At 41.3% G+C, this 16,202-nt stretch overlaps 1 protein-coding gene across 1 annotated transcript; it reads right to left on the reverse strand.

The window, feature by feature from the left end:
* Positions 1 to 337: 337 nt before the first annotated feature.
* faim2a (Fas apoptotic inhibitory molecule 2a) lies at positions 338 to 11,964 on the reverse strand. The gene is made up of 12 exons (XM_024010501.3): positions 11,381 to 11,964; positions 10,346 to 10,549; positions 9,502 to 9,626; positions 6,890 to 6,954; positions 5,974 to 6,027; positions 4,389 to 4,439; positions 4,018 to 4,057; positions 3,816 to 3,853; positions 3,574 to 3,661; positions 3,129 to 3,224; positions 1,854 to 1,907; positions 338 to 557 (listed from the first exon to the last, which is right to left on the reverse strand). The coding sequence occupies exons 2-12, from the start codon at positions 10,515 to 10,517 to the stop codon at positions 411 to 413; spliced, it is 930 nt and encodes a 309-aa protein (XP_023866269.1). The 5' UTR covers positions 10,518 to 10,549; positions 11,381 to 11,964; the 3' UTR covers positions 338 to 410.
* Positions 11,965 to 16,202: the final 4,238 nt, after the last annotated feature.

The following is a 16,202-nucleotide window of genomic DNA, read 5'->3' on the forward strand; positions in this document are numbered from 1 at the left end:
GAATAGTACTTTTGTTGTGTCTTGGTGTCTTACACACACACACACACACACACACACACACACACACACCACACACACCACACACACACACACACACACACACACACACACACACACACACACACACACACACACACACACACACACACACACACACACACACACACACACACACACACACACACACACACACACACACACACACACCTCTTTCATTGTTATTCTGAATTTAATGTAATATCTTATATTCTTGTCTTACTGCTCTGTACTTTAATGTATTTGTACGTTTATGTGGACCCCAGAAGTACTGCTGGCATGTGCAGTAGCTAAACGGGATCCCAATAAAGTAAACTCAGCGAGGGGGGGGTGGGGGGGGGGGCTATTGAACGTGACTACAAGGTGGTGTGACTTCACTCCTGACTCCCAAACAGCTGTAGGAGGAAGAAGAAGATGTAGACCACATCCATGTAAAGACACATCGCTCCGAACACGTGCTCCTCCGGACTCAGGGAGTACCTCCGGTTGCCCATCAGCAGCTGCACGTCAAAGGCCAAGAACTACAGAAGAGAGGGGGAGGAAAGAGGGAGAGCGAGAAGGAGAGAGAAAGAACAAGGGATGGGGGAGAAAGGAGAGAGACCATTACTCAAGGTCCTAGAACACTAAGTTGTCACTAACATTCACATGTGGCTTTTTAGAAGTACACCACATGACCAAAAGTATGTAGACACCTGCTCGTCGAACATCTCATTCCAAAATCATGGGCATTAATATGGCGTTGGAACTAAGGGACCTAGACCGAACCATGAAAAACAGCCCCAGACCATTATTTATAATTCACCAAACTTTACAGTCGGCACTAGACATTGGGGCAGGTAGCGTTCTCCTGGCATCTGCCGAACCCAGATGGTGAGGCATGATTCATCACTCCAGAGAACACGTTTCCACTGCTCCAGAGTCCAATGGCGGCAAGCTTTACACCACTCCAGTCGAAGCTTGGCATTGCGCATGGTGATCTTAGGCTTGTGTGCGGCTGCTCGGCCATGGAAACCCATTTCATGAAGCTCCCGACGGACAGTTCTTGTGCTGACGTTGCTTCCAGAGGCAGTTTGGAACTCGGTAGTGAGTGTTGCAACCGAGGACAGATTTTTTTTTTCACGCACTGCACACTTCAGCGCTCTGCGTTCCTGTTCTGTGAGCTTGTCTGGCCTACCACTTCACAGCTGAACCGTTGTTGCACCTAGACGTTTCCACTTCACAATAACAGCATTTACAGTTGACCAGGGCAGCTCTAGCAGGGCAGAAATTTGATGAACTGACTTGTTGGAAAGGTGGCATCCTATGACGGTGCCACATTGAAAGTCACTGATCTCTTCAGTGAGGCCATTCTAATGCCAATGTTTTTCTAAATATATATATGCATATTATTATTCCATCCCCTTACATTGTGTGTTTACGGTAGTTGTGTGAATTTGTTCGATTACTTGTTAGATATTACTGCACTGTCGGAACTAGAAGCACAAGAATTTTCGGAACACTCGCATTTACATCTGCTAACCATGTGTATGTGACCTATACAATTTGATTTGATTCATGGAGATTGCATGGCTGTGTGCTCGATTTTATACACCTGTCAGCAACGGGTGTGGCTGAAATTGCCTAATCCACTCATTTGAAGGGGTGTCCACATACTTTTGTATAAATATATATATAGTGTACATTCAGCCTAATATTTATACAGGTGATTCATTGCATTTAGATCAGAAAGACATTTTACAAGAGAAGAGACACCTGTCCCAACACCGCAGCAATCATACACTCATTAAGTGGTGATTCAATGATAGATGATTAAGTACCAACGTGAAGACAAGGGCACCCAGTCCAGCATACGCTGTCTGCAACCAAGGTATCTGTGAAAGACAAACGAGGTCAGAARAACACAGCATAAAGAGAGACAGCCAGTCACAAATGAGAGGAAACGGTCCTGTCCAACAAGGTACAAACTCTTGTCGACCTTTCAGGTAAAATCACAAAAAAGGTCAGTGGTGGAGTTGTGAGAAAGTTCCAAGTTCGTGATTATCCCTCCGGATAGGCTGTGGACACACAGAGACGTATGAAAAAGAATATTCATTGAAACACTGTTCAACCGTTTGTTTATTTTTTCCGTCAACAGTCAACCCATCTCTACTTCTTTTGGACGAGTTGCACACGCACAAAAAGCGGACAGATTTTTGTACGGACACAAAATCTCTGTGTAGCCTTAACCTTAAGGACTTAAAGCTACAGTCTGTGATAAAATAACACATCAACCCCACCACCTGTTTTGTTAAACAGCTGAGGGATGGGAGAAAAAAAAAAATGACATGGCCGGTGGTCCATGGGCTGTTCTTTTTAAATTTACAATTTCTCTGTTATACTAATCTATAATGAGCTCCCCCCCCTCCTTACCAAGATGGGCCCGGCACTGTTGTCTGATAGGCTGAGCCGAGGTCATGCAAACTCACGTTCAAAGTCAAACAAGGCATCAGCAAATTGACCTGCTCCGAATCTGTCATCAGTTAGACACAGCCAAGATCATGGATCGTAAAAGACGGAAAGTTGGGAGCCGATAAACTTAGAAAAGAAAAGAGCACATTCTACATCGTCACCCCACTCAAAATGTAAAACATTTGTTTTAGGGGGGGGGGTGGCTAAAACCATGATTTATGGTCCCGTGTGGCTCAATGGTCCCGTGTGGCTCAGTTGGTAGAGCATGGCGCTTGCAACGCCAGGGTTGTGGGTTCATTCCCCACGGGGGGACCAGGATGAATATGTATGAACTTTCCAATTTGTAAGTCGCTCTGGATAAGAGCGTCTGCTAAATGACTTAAATGTAAATGTAATGATTTGGTCAAACAGTAAAGTTCTTTACCCTCGTGCTTCCTGTAATGAACGTGTCTACCCTGAAGCTCATCAAGCATTTAGGACTTAGAACCTTCAATGTTCAATGAGTATAAGTCTCTGACTATATTGTGYAATACATGTCCTTTTTAAATGTTTTTATTTTATTTTTATGGATAAATAAAATCAATCAAGTCAAAAAAATGAATGTACCAATCACAGACTGTAGCTTTAAGAGGCGTGCTGCTTACATATCCGAAGGGTGCGGTGAAGAGGAGCAGCAGTCCCGTCACCATCAGCACCATCATGAGAGAGAAGAGCAGACCGTGACACGACGTAAAATCAACCTGGAACACAACGTCAAGACAAGACCGAAAACCAGGGGGCCGCGTTCAGCAGGGAAACATAGCAAATAGAAATGTACTGAAAGAGAGCAGAAATGATTCATAATTTTTTTACATGTCTGAACGTTTTGCTCTGAACGTTTTGCTCTGATGAACTAAGCATAACATGACGTCCAGTCAACAGAGTTAAATGATCAAAATGACGTCCAGTCAACCGAGTTAAATGATCAAAATGACGTCAAGTCAACCGAGTTAAATGATCAAAATGCCACTACTTTCACACAACAGAATGATTTAACTTGACAAGAGAAACACAGATTGTGCTGTTAGCCATCTGCTTGTAAAAGCTCACCTTGGTCTGGAAACAGAAGAGCGTGATGAACAGACACACCATGGCGGTGATGCCCACACACAGCATCACCACTTTAGTGTTGTGGTAGCTATGGACACAGAGGAAGGATAACCAAGTTACTACCACCTCTGGTACACACTCAAACACAAAGTCATAGACTCAACAACAAAAAAAGTCGCTAGACAGCATTTTCACACATGTAGAAAAAGAGTGGACAGTCTACATTCACACACACAATTTACCTAGCCAGCATTCCTGCCATGTAAGACATTGCCAAAGTCTGGAGACAAGAAGAGGATCACAAACACAAAAATATTACAGAGTAGTATGTATAGTATGAATTGCGCCTCACATCATTTGGAGTACCACAGTGTCAGTAAAATGGTCATAATATCATACCACTAACTATCAAGCAGAGATGCTGTACCTCTGRCTGATACTTACAAATATCCCCAAGAGAATGAGGTTGGTGGGATACTGTCGCCTGTAAAAAAAAAAAAAAGACAATGGGATACAATGACAACATTTTAGTATGAACAGAGCACCAATTCATGAGTTAAGACTTGAGAAGCATAGCCAGATAAAACCTTTTCACACAACTTTCATTAAAAAAATTATTTATTTATTTAAAAATCAAATAGTCATCMACGAAAAATAGATCATTGTTAAAGTCAAGTGCCTCCATCTTTTAGTTATGAAAGTATGAATTGAGAATGTTGTAAAGAAAAACAATAAAAGGTGAAGAAAGTGGTAGAAATCCAAAAATAAYAGTAAAAGTAAAGCTGGTAGTATTGACTAAAAAGTTGGCTTCTTACCGGGCACTTGTGCTGCACACTAGCACCAGGTATGCCCCCATGAAGGTGATGCTGGAACAGGAACAGTGATGTGGTCAGCAGTTATGACGGTTGGCTCAGAGTGCCATATCAGTGCGTCTAAATCCAATGACGACAACACCACATCTAAAATGGTGGCACTACCACCGAAATAACAACATTCACCGAAGGATCAACACCAGTGGTTGCCAAACTTTTCTGAGTTAAGATCCCTTTCTGAGTCAAAAATGCAAGGCAGGATCTACTGCTCAGATTTCTTTTAAACATGAACATTAAGTCTATGCAACATTAACCAATTAAAAACAGATCTGTAGCAATGAGGTTTGTGCAGTAGGCTATAGGCCCAATACATTATCACTGCATATTGGTTATACTTGAATTGCCCTGCCAATGTTGTTCTTCCGAGACCATTTTGAAATTATATTTACAAAATGTAGGTCTATGATCACACTGGTAAAAGATCATTTGTTGTATTACTTGTGAGGCACAGCTGAGTGAGGGTAATAATTGGCTTTTTTTTTTTTTTTTTTACTGGACTGATGGCCTGCATCTGCTAGTCAGTCTGTGGGGAGGGAGCAGCGGTAAGGCGGCCTCTCACCCATCTCACCATCCTTCCTCTCTCCCTCCCTCCGCTGACAAAAGGGGACATGGTCTTGCAGCTGATGGCGAAACTTAAGTCGCACTGCATTACTTCTGCCTCATGCACCTCATGTTTACTCCAATGACCAGAGAAAGTGAAATATTCCTTGCTATTAAATAAGACACAAGCCACTAATAATAACAACACAAGTGTAACGGAACACTTTGCTATAGTCATTCATTGCAGCTACAGAGCATTCGATGGTTTATTAAAAAAAAGTGTTGAACAATGTATTGACAGYGYTGAATAACAACCTAAACATGAACTWACTCATTAAAACASCATCTCTCTGTTGTATTCGTTGAGTCTCKCTCTAGTCATGGTTTCAATGGTTTTTAAATCTCAAAGTATAAACTCTGCTGAGCGTCCGAGGCATCTTTTTCTTTTTTTTTTAATAGTCTATGGCGTGAGGAAACTGTACAGGCACGGTGATCTGAGCTATCTGATTGGCCAGACGTAGGCCTATAGGTGCACTTGATTTGCTCTCTGGGTCTGCCAGGTAGGCSGAGTTCTACCTTCAGACATATRAAATGGTTCAAAATGGAAACACTTTGCCTTCCCGGCGCTAGGGCTGCTGAATCAAGTGCACCTACAGCGTGAAATRAWTWYWWWWWWWAWWKWGMRCRMRRGSKYTWTMWYKTTWWWWWWWWWWWWWAAMARAAATGTTTGGAGATCGACTAGGAATGCCTTGAAGATCGACCCGTCRATCGCAACTGACCGGTTGGWGACCAATGATCTACACAATAAATGGACAAGTTGCTGCTTTCAAGGTAAGAAAATGTCTTAACTTTAAATACTCAACTTCGACTTCGAGGTGAACATTGGGATGAAGAATCATCCTTACCTTTAAGTCATTTTATGATATGCATTAAGTCTATTTGACCAGTTTGGCATTGGTAGACAGCACATGAAGTTGAAGATACTCACTATGAGGCAAGGTAGAGGATTCGATTGTACTGCACAAACTGCCGGACTGGTTCACTGTAAAGTTGAGTGAGAATACATTMGTTTTTAACAACTTGGATGGGCACCCATTTTTCAGCTTCAGATATATACAGTATATATATTTTTTACTTAGCCTCATCTTTATCAAACCATCCAGTGAGAAGCACACAGCATGCAATGAGTGTACAAAACATTATGAACACCTGCTCTTTCCATGACAGACTGACCAGGTGAAAGCTATGATCCCTTATAGAGGTCACTTGTTAAATCCACTTCAATCAGCGTAGATGAAGGAATGGGAGGAGACAGGTTAAAGAAGGATTTTTAAGCCTTGAGACAATTGAGAATGTATGCCATTCAGAGGGTGAATGGGCAATACAAAACATTTGTGCTTTTGAGCGGGTTATGGTAGTAGGTGCCAGGCGTACCAGTTTGTGTCAAGAACTGCAACRCCGCTGAGTTTTTCCACACTCAACAGTTTCCCATGTGTATCAAGAATAGTCCACYACCCAAAGGAACCAGCCAACTTGACACAAATGTGGGAAGCATTGGAGTCAACATGGGCCAGCATCCCTGTGGAATGYTTTCGACACCTTGTATAGTCCATGCCCTGATGAATTGAGGCTGTTTTGAGGGCAAAGGTGGTGGCAATGCAATATTAGGAATCTGTTCTTAATGTTTTGTACACTCAGTATATATATTAGGTGAGAATACATTTTTGACAGCATTTTCTAATGACACGTTTGTACAAGTGCAAAGTTTGCACATGTTAAGGTGTTTGGGGTTTATTACATTCGGAAAATAACCAGAGTTTGCGAGTGCAAAAAAAATAAAACACTTTGTAAAATTGGGCTCTCAAATGTTTTCTGGGGTGTGGATTTGTGTTAGTGGCCCTCACCAAAATGTGAAGAGAGCCACGATACCAAAGGTCACCAACAGTTGGACCATGAGGATGGAGAAAACCTGAGGATAGAAATAAGACCGGTTAGAAAGTCTCTCACAAGAGGCCAGCTGTGAGAACTACACAGTACTGAGAGGCTAGCTGAGAGAACTACACAGTACTGAGACAAACAACACTATTGGGCTTTACACAGTACTGAGACGGACAACACTATTGGGCTTTACACAGTACTGAGACGGACAACACTATTGGGCTTTACACAGTACTAAGACAGACAACACTATTGGGCTTTACACAGTACTGAGACAGACAACACTACTGGGCTTTACACAGTACTAAGACAGACAACACTATTGGGCTTTACACAGTACTGAGACAGACAACACTATTGGGCTTTACACAGTACTGAGGCGAATCGAGCCGAGCCAGACCAAGCTGCACTGAACTGGCCTGGTAACCATCCAACATAGTTGCCGAAGAAGATCATGTAAAAGTGACAGCGCAGTTTAGTTCAGGTCGGCACGATAGAAGATAGCATAGTGTGAAACAATCTACCAGAACAGATTGATCTACGTTTCTATGGTAACGTCTAGTGCTGTACTGATGAAATACCACTCACTGTGGGCTCATGATTTCACGTTCTGACGGTAGTCTTTTGACAGTGATGTAAAGAGCGTTAAAAAACACAATAGGACAGTGTCAGATGAGGATCAGAGTTAATGAAAGACTAAATGGGTCACAATTTTATTTATTTTTATTTAACCTTTATTTAAACAAGGCAAGTCAGTTAAGAACAATGACGGCCTACCAAAAGACATCCTGCGGGGATGCGGGCCTGGGATTAAAACACATTTTTAAAAGAAATACAATATAAATATAGGACTAAACACACATCACAACAAGAGAGAAACAACACTACATAAAGAGAGACCTAAGACAACAACATAACAAGGCAGCAAAACATGACAACACAGCATGGTAGCAACACAAGGTGACAACAACATGGTAGCAACACAACATGGTACAAACATTATTGGGCAAAGTCAACAGCACAAAGGGCAWKAAGGTAGAAACAACAATACATCATACAAAGCAGCCACAACTGTCAGTAAGTGTCTATGASTGAGTCTTTGAATGAAGAGATTGAGATTAAACTGTCCAGTTTGAGTGTTTGTTGCAGCTCGTTCCAGTCACTAATTGCAGCGAACTGAAAAGACGAGCGACCCAGGGATGTGTGTGCTTTGGGGACCTTTAACAGAATGTGACTGGCAGAACGGGTGTTGTAGTAGATATCTCAGATARGGGGGAGTGAGGCCTAAGAGGGTTTTRTAAATAAGCATCAACCTGCGGGTCTTAAGACAGGTATACAGAGATGACCAGTTTACAGAGGAGTATAGAGTGCAGTGATGTGTCCTATAAGGAGCATTGTTGGCAAATCTGATGGCCGAATGGTAAAGAACATCTAGCCGCTCGAGAGCACCCTTACCTGCCGATCTATACATTTAGTCTCCGTGATAAAGGAATTTATATGTTTAAAGTAATGRCTAAAGGATTCCACCCTGAAATCATATGATTTCAGTATGAAATGTGTTAGTCATAATTCCATAATGTGTGTGACTAGACCATTGTGTTACTAATTCGCAATATGAGCTGGGTAGAGTTGAGACATTCAAGGCCAACTGAACTGTCGACTTGTGATAACTCTGAAACCAAATAACAGGAAAGAGGCCTCCCCAACTTAGGTAAGGGGGAGCAACTGTTAGGAATGGCTAGGCTTGTAGAAGATAATGAGAAATTGTGTGTGTGTGTGTCCGTAGGTGGGGGGTGAGAGTTATAAAATGACTATGTATGCATTTTTGACTTCAGAACGTTCTCTGAATAAAGGATTGATTTATTGTCTTTGAATAATTATTTATTAACCAGGGCATTACAACCTCTGGGAATTATTTAAAGCATGAGTGATAGTTGAGTTCAACAATTGGGATAAAAATTCTCGTGACACTAATCTAGCATGGGTAGGATGGTCATCTGAATCAGGGTTAGTTTGGCAGCTGGGGTGAAAGAGGAGCAATTACAATAGAGGAAACCAAGTCTAGATTTTACTTTAGCCTGCAGGTTTGATATGTGCTGAGAGAAKGACAGTGWACCRTCTAGCCATACTCCCAAGTCCCCATTTAGTTTTCTATTCAGAGACATGGGGTTTGGACTACTGTTTTTCTGACGTCATTTTCTATTGAATGGACATTTGTATAAACCTTGAATTAATTCATCCTTTCATGGGTGAACATTATATCAAGCACTAGGTATAAATATACGAAAGCAACGCAGAGAAGTTTGGAAGAAAGTTGTCCAGAGAACTTATTAGAAATTGATGGCAGATCATTCCCAAGTGCTTGGCTATTCCATGAATGGCTTATTTCTCTGATCAATGTCTTGTAATCAGAAACACCTGTAAATTATACAAACCACCATTAATAGCATACAGCAGAGAATTTTAACATGAACCGAACCAAAACATCATCCCCCACCTCTTGAACGTGGTATGGCGGTGAGCCTTTGTCAATAAAAAATGATGTTGACAAAAGAAAAAGGACACTAGAACCTCTCACCTTGCGAATGAACATGCGTCGGATATTCTTGTCCTCCCAGTTGCTTCCATCCAAGCTGTCGCTGGTGCTGGGGTCGGAGAAGGGAGAGGACATGTCGGAAGTGTAGGGGTTGGTGTAGCCCGGGCCTAACAGAGGCAGAAAAAGAGAATTTAGAAGGGGAGAGGAAAACTGGGCAAATAAAGTGGCGCTCATCTCATTTCAGAACAGACCGTGTCATTATAAAAAATCAGCTCAGAACTTATTGCAACATGAAAAGGTTGGGATGCAACAGATCTGGAGATTGTATTGCAAATCCACACTCGTTTTACATGTATAGGCTAAAAAGCTATTTTCTGGACATTGTACAATGAAGTACTTGAAGTTTGTGACCTGGTCTCTTTTAACGTGATCATTTTGCAGCGATACAATTGGGCCCAGAGGGGGGGGAATGAAAGGACAATACTCTTGGGAATAACAGCAGTCACGCACTGACTATACCAAGACAGTTCTGATGAACAAGCAAGGCTAAAATCTGTGTCCATAAAACGGGATTAGGTATTCTGGTATTTTTTTGGGATCCCCATTAGCTGTTKCAAAAGCAGCAGCTACTCTTCCTGGGGTCCACACAAAACATGAAACATTACATAATACAGAACATGAATAGACAAGAACAACTCAAGAACAGAACTACATAAACATTTTAAAAAGGCACACGTAGCCTACATATCAATGCATACACAGACTATCTAGGTCAGGGAGATTAGGGAGAACATTATAAAACAGCATACAAAAAAGGGGTTAGTTAGGACATAGCAATTCCATTTCTATAAGATAAGGAGGTAGACCATGTTGCCCCTTGACTCACTGGGACTGGGGTGCACGTAGGCCCAGCTGGTGTGGATGGGCACCGATGGAGGGGGCATGGGGGGCAGGTTGTCACTGTAGGGGGGCATTGCAACCATCACTCCACCGTACGTCTGCTCCTTGTCCCCTGCCATGGCTTCAGCGTAACTGGGCGGGGCGGCCGGTAGACTCATGGGTGAGGTGAGGCAGTCTGTGTGGGGAAAAGCTGAGGATGACAAAGGACGTTGAGACTTAAACAATCTTTAACTTCTTTCCCCTCAACTGCACTCTTTCGACGTTTGCAGATCAGAAGGAACCGGATAGACCTGAGCAGTGTGTCAGAAACCAAACTCTCCATAGCCATTAGGCTGCACGTCTCCTGGCTGTCCGTTCAGAACTGCAAACATTGAAGGGGTAAACGTAGGGCTGGGGTGCCAATCCTCCTCTCAGAGAAATGCTGCATTTGCAGGCTTTTGCTCCAGCCCTGCATAAACACACTTAATTCAACACCGAGGAGAAGTTGATTAGTCAGGTATGTTAGACTGGGGCTGGAACAAAATCCTGCACGAGAGACCATGGCACGAGAGACCATGGCATGAGAGGTAGCTAGCTGTTCTTAGAGAAAATGTGTTGGCTAGTTAGCTAGCTACTAACGTTAGTGTTTACTAGCTCTCACAAGGTGAAAATATTGATTCTGCGCGTAGCAACACAACAGGTGGCTAACTCAACTCTAGCTAGCAARCTATTAGCCGAGGCTCTATAGAAGTCTAAAATATTAGCTAGCATTACACAAAAATGCATTAAAACGCATAATCTGTAATGTTACAATTGACACTATTTGCCATCGTTGCTAAAACGAGAAGGAACAGCTAAATTARCTAGCTAGTTACTGTAGCTAGCTGTAAGCTTGCTAGCTAACGAGTATCACATCCACTTTTGTACTATTAGCCATGTAACATTATGTCTGTTATTTTTACATGTTATTGCTGGACTGCAGATATCCAATAATTTCATGTTGTCGTACACTAGTTAAATGTCAATGAAACAATGATTTTACCTGTTACACAGTTGCCAATCGCTCAATGACCCAAATAATAACGCGCATAGAAAGCTTAATGCAATCCGGGATCCTTGAGACGTCCCTACCCTAAAGGCTGGTTTAGACTTTGTCTATCGACATGTCTGTAGACAATTTGAATGCGACAAGTGTCGCTAGTCAAAACTACATTTAATTTATACTCCGGTAGAATGTCTATAGACCTGTCTGTTTCACAGACAGATTTTTTTTAAATCAACTTTGACCCTGTCGCTGCGTCCGTTGTCATGGTTACCTGACAGCTAGCAATGAGAGACAGCGCACAAATTCTAAAATCCTTTGGTAGAAATTGGTGCGTTCATGACAACTGGGAGCTTTGAAAAAAAATAAATAAGAGGTCAAATCATGACGTCCGTGATCTTCAGGTCGGAAAGTCTGAACTCTACAGAGAGGCCCGAGTTCCCAAGTTGGAATTCCGAGTTGGATGACCATTCAAATCGATTTTTCCCATTCAGTGCTAGTTTTTTCCCCCCAAGTTCCCAGTTATTTTGAACGCACTATAGTCAGAAGTCGAAGATTTCCCGAGTGCCCAGTTCCGAGTTCCCAGTTGTTTGAACGTGGCATAAGTCCTGCTTTTATTTCGTTACACCAGGGGAGGCTGGTGGGAGGGGCTATAAGAGGACGGGCTCATTGTAAAGGCTAGAACAGAGTCAATGTGGTTTCCATATGTATGATACCATTCCATTGATTCCATTACAGCTTTTATAATGAGCTGGCCCTCCTATAGCTCCTCCCACCAGCCACCACTGCTTCCACTCACAACTGTAAGCTATTTTCTGTAAATAACTTGCAATTAACATGTAGCTAAATAATTATCTTGTTGTGAGTTTATTTTCCTGTAATAATTAATTTAAAAAATAATAAGTTGTCAGTTATGCTCTGGTCATAATTTGAACTGGCTAGGCCGCTAGCTAGCTAACAAGATGGAAACTAACCAAAATATTGTTTAGAAAGTTGATTGTAGTTGCCTGGCTTTACTAAATTTGTTTTTAAAGGATGGGTTTATTGGTGTTAACAGTGGCTACCCGTCATTCAGGGCAGTATGTTATTTTGGCATTAATACATGTCACATATCAGTTTATAAACCATGTAAAAAAATATATCATTGAGTTAATAAAGCTGCATGCAAACATTGTCTCTCAGGTGTTTCAACCTAGCTAAGTGCTTTCTGTGGTGGTGGTGGGGCAAACCAGCACAAAATTTGGAGTGTTGCGCCGTGATTGGCTCAGTGTTCTGTCACTCATGGGGACACTACGTCACCGCCAAGTCTAAAGGTAGAGCTAGAAAATTCTAGCCCCTTGGGTGCTGCGATAGAGTTACATTAGAAGTGCCCATCCAAGAATGCTCGAGGTCATTGGCCACAGATAAAATGAAGTAAAATCACGTTATACGTACAGTAGCTTTGATTGGACTGATCATGTCAACATCATACTTTCAAAAGTATGTCTTAGCTAGCAGTCATCATGAATCAAGTTGACAATCTATTGGCAAATACTTTTTAATCCTTGTCATGTGAAGAGAAATAATGAAGAGAAATTATAGATAAAACGTATCAGTGCTCATTGGCTATTGGACATAAACATTACACAAGTTGGAAATCGCAAATTCAACAATGAGTTGTTTGAAAGTAATCGGTGACAGTGGCTAACTGCAAGAATTGCAAAGCAATCACTAGCCTGCTATTCAGTGGAGTCGCTGTGTGGTCCCAAATCTGGGATTAAGGGTCTCTTTTCCAAGTTTAAGATGAAAAACATTCAACATTGGCCATGCTGTCAATGAAGCAGGATTTGTGCCGCGCCCAAAACAACTGTTAACTCGAAACTGTGAAAACTTGACTTTAGTGAGTTCAAGACAACTGGGAAGTCGAGAATAAATGAGCTCCGACTGGGAAAATACGCTTTGAACGGTCATCCAACTCTGAATTTTAAATCCGGCCTTTCTAGAGCCATGACCTGAAGATAGATCAATGACGTCAACATGATTCAACCTTGTTTTTGTCTGAGTTCCCAGTTGTTTTGAAAGCACCATAAATCCAGAGAATGCCAGACTTTGGTGACAAAATTTGCCCACGAAGGACCGCCGCGCCACCTTCCTGTTCAAGTGAGCACAGCACAACAAGGTGAGTCCAAAAATGTATTGTATGCTGCTGCATAAATGATGTAATATGCCAGGTAGCTTTATATACCGTAGCTAAGAAAGTAATACTAAGTGTATGTTGTGTAGTAAGATGTTAGTAGCCAATGTGCCTCACCATAATAATTTGGTATATTTACCAATCTTCATTTTGCTTACTGTTCTGACTTGGTGGTGCACATGTAGCCTATAATCTGTTTTAGAAATGTAATCATCGAATATTGTAAGAGTTTTCATTGTCTGCTTAAATGCCCCCTTTATTTATCCTACGATTCTGACTTTGTGTACAGGGAGAACATTGTAAGAACAGCCTACATTCTGAATTCTGTCGCTGTACATTTCAAAAGTGCTGAACAAATAGTTATATTGACTACGTCTGTCTTAGCTCGCTCATTAATGTCTTAATCGGAATTGCGGATTGCCTCTTATCTGCTTGTTGCTCCCTTATTCCATAGTTTGTAAATCTTTTGTCTATCGACGTGTCTGTAGACAATTCACATGCGACAAATTTCAGATTGCCTATTATCCTCTTGTTGTCCCCTTATGTCATAGTTTGTAAATCTCAATTGTTTGTTTACGAAAGTCAGCCATGTTTTTTTAAAGGCAGTATTTACTGCAAAGCCACAACACTAAGCAATACATTAATTATCCTATAACGGTGCCCACAAACTGTTAGGGCCTACATAAAGCTGTCCCAACTGGTTTAGTGATGTGATTTGTAGTGGCTTTGCTGGCATGCATCCCACCAAGATACATATAAACATATAYACACACAGTATATCAGCTGCGACTGGAAAATTTGTTTTGAATGGTTATCCAACTTGGAATTCCAACTCAGGAACTCGGGTCTCATTCTAGAGCTTTTTTTTCTCTTTTTTCTAGAGCTCTGCCTTTCGGACCTGAAGATATGACGTCATGATTTGACCTCGTATTTTTTCCGAGTTCCCAGTTGTTTCGAACGCGGCATTAAACCCCTACAGTAACCATTTTAAATGTCAACTCCAATGGRGTAACGTCGGGGTTGGGACGTCCCAAGGATGCCAAGTAGCAAGGACGTTCATAGAAAACACACCACTAAAGGATTTTCCGATTTCTGCCTTCAAAATAAAAGCCCCTACACCAGAGATATTACAGAAAGGAGATGGGAATCCCGTTTTCAAAAAGCGAGCAATAGTAATGGCGTCTTTTTGTAGGCCCCAATTCCGACATGGTTCGTTCGTTGGGAAAAGCCTATGGCACGTGTCAAACTCATTCCACGTAGGGTACACCCTTGTACTTGATGGATGAATTAAGGTCACTAATTAGTCAGTGGTGTAAATTACTTAAGTAAAAATACTTTAAAGTCGTTTTTTKGGKKWWYYKKWMYTTWMYWWTTWWWWTTKKWMMAMYTTTWMYTTYMMYWMMWWWAAAAAAAAGTACTTTTTACTCCATACATTTTCCCTGACAMCCAATAGTACTCGTTACATTTTGAATGCAGGCAGGACAGAAATGGTCCAATTCACGCAAAGGTTCAAGTGAACATCCCTGGTCATCTCTACTGCCTCTCACCTGGCGGACTCACTAAACACAAGTAGTATTTTACGGGGTGACTTTCATTTTACTTTTATTCAAGTATGAGAATCGGGTACTTTTYCCACCACTGTAATTAGTAAGGAACTCCCTTCACCTGGTTGTCTAGGTCTTAATTGGAAAAACAAAAACCCGCAGCCCCTTGGCCTTCCATGGAATGAGTTTGACACCCCTGATTGTACTTTGGCCATAGGCCAGGGGTGTCAAACTCATTCCACGGAAGGCCTACCCTATCTTCTGCTTGTCTGTTTTTTCCTTTCAATTAAGACCTAAGCTGTGTTCGAATACTCATACTAACTGTACTATTTGTGACGTAAATTGAGTATGTAGTATGCTTATTGGTCATACAGTTAGTATGCCAAAAGTTCCAGGATGTTGTACATTTGCCAAAATACAAAGTATACAAGCAGTGGACACTATTTCTATGGTTTAAGGGCCCATAATGCAATTATTCAGAAAATGGGAGTGGCTTCACAACATTTTAAAATTTGAAGAAAATGGCAGAAAATATGCAGCCGAAGTCCGACGAGCGGATACAAATGTTAAGCAATGTAATAAAGTAATGACTTCTCAAATAAGTTAATTTGAAAAGTCAATAAGCATACTCAATTTACATCACAAATAGCACAGTTAGTATGAGTATTCGAACATTGCTTAGGTCTTAATTGAAAGGGAAAAAAACAAGTTATATATTACAGAGAACAAGTAAATGATCTCACAATATTTGTAGTACACAAAATTAATTTGTTGCGCCCAATTGATTCCCATTCACTACTTGGAGTGCTTTACTTTCCCCCAGAATGCAATTGACGACACATAGGCAACGTACACAATGGCCATATATTGGAATTGTATTTCCTCAAGTGTCTCTGCCCATATTTGACAAAAGATCGATCCCTCTAGCCATAACTGTGTAAAGGTCAACAGTACTACTAATAGGAGTGGCAACTACAGACAGAATTCTTCAATTAAGTGTTTGTCATTCAACAAGAAACATTTTTATTTCACTTGACAAATTCTGCAGCAAACATCTTAGATGTAAAATTGCGTGACAGACCTATTTTGGGAAAAAATGTCAATT

This window comes from Salvelinus sp. IW2-2015, linkage group LG19, assembly GCF_002910315.2.
Source record: "Salvelinus sp. IW2-2015 linkage group LG19, ASM291031v2, whole genome shotgun sequence".
NCBI lineage: Eukaryota > Metazoa > Chordata > Actinopteri > Salmoniformes > Salmonidae > Salvelinus > Salvelinus sp. IW2-2015.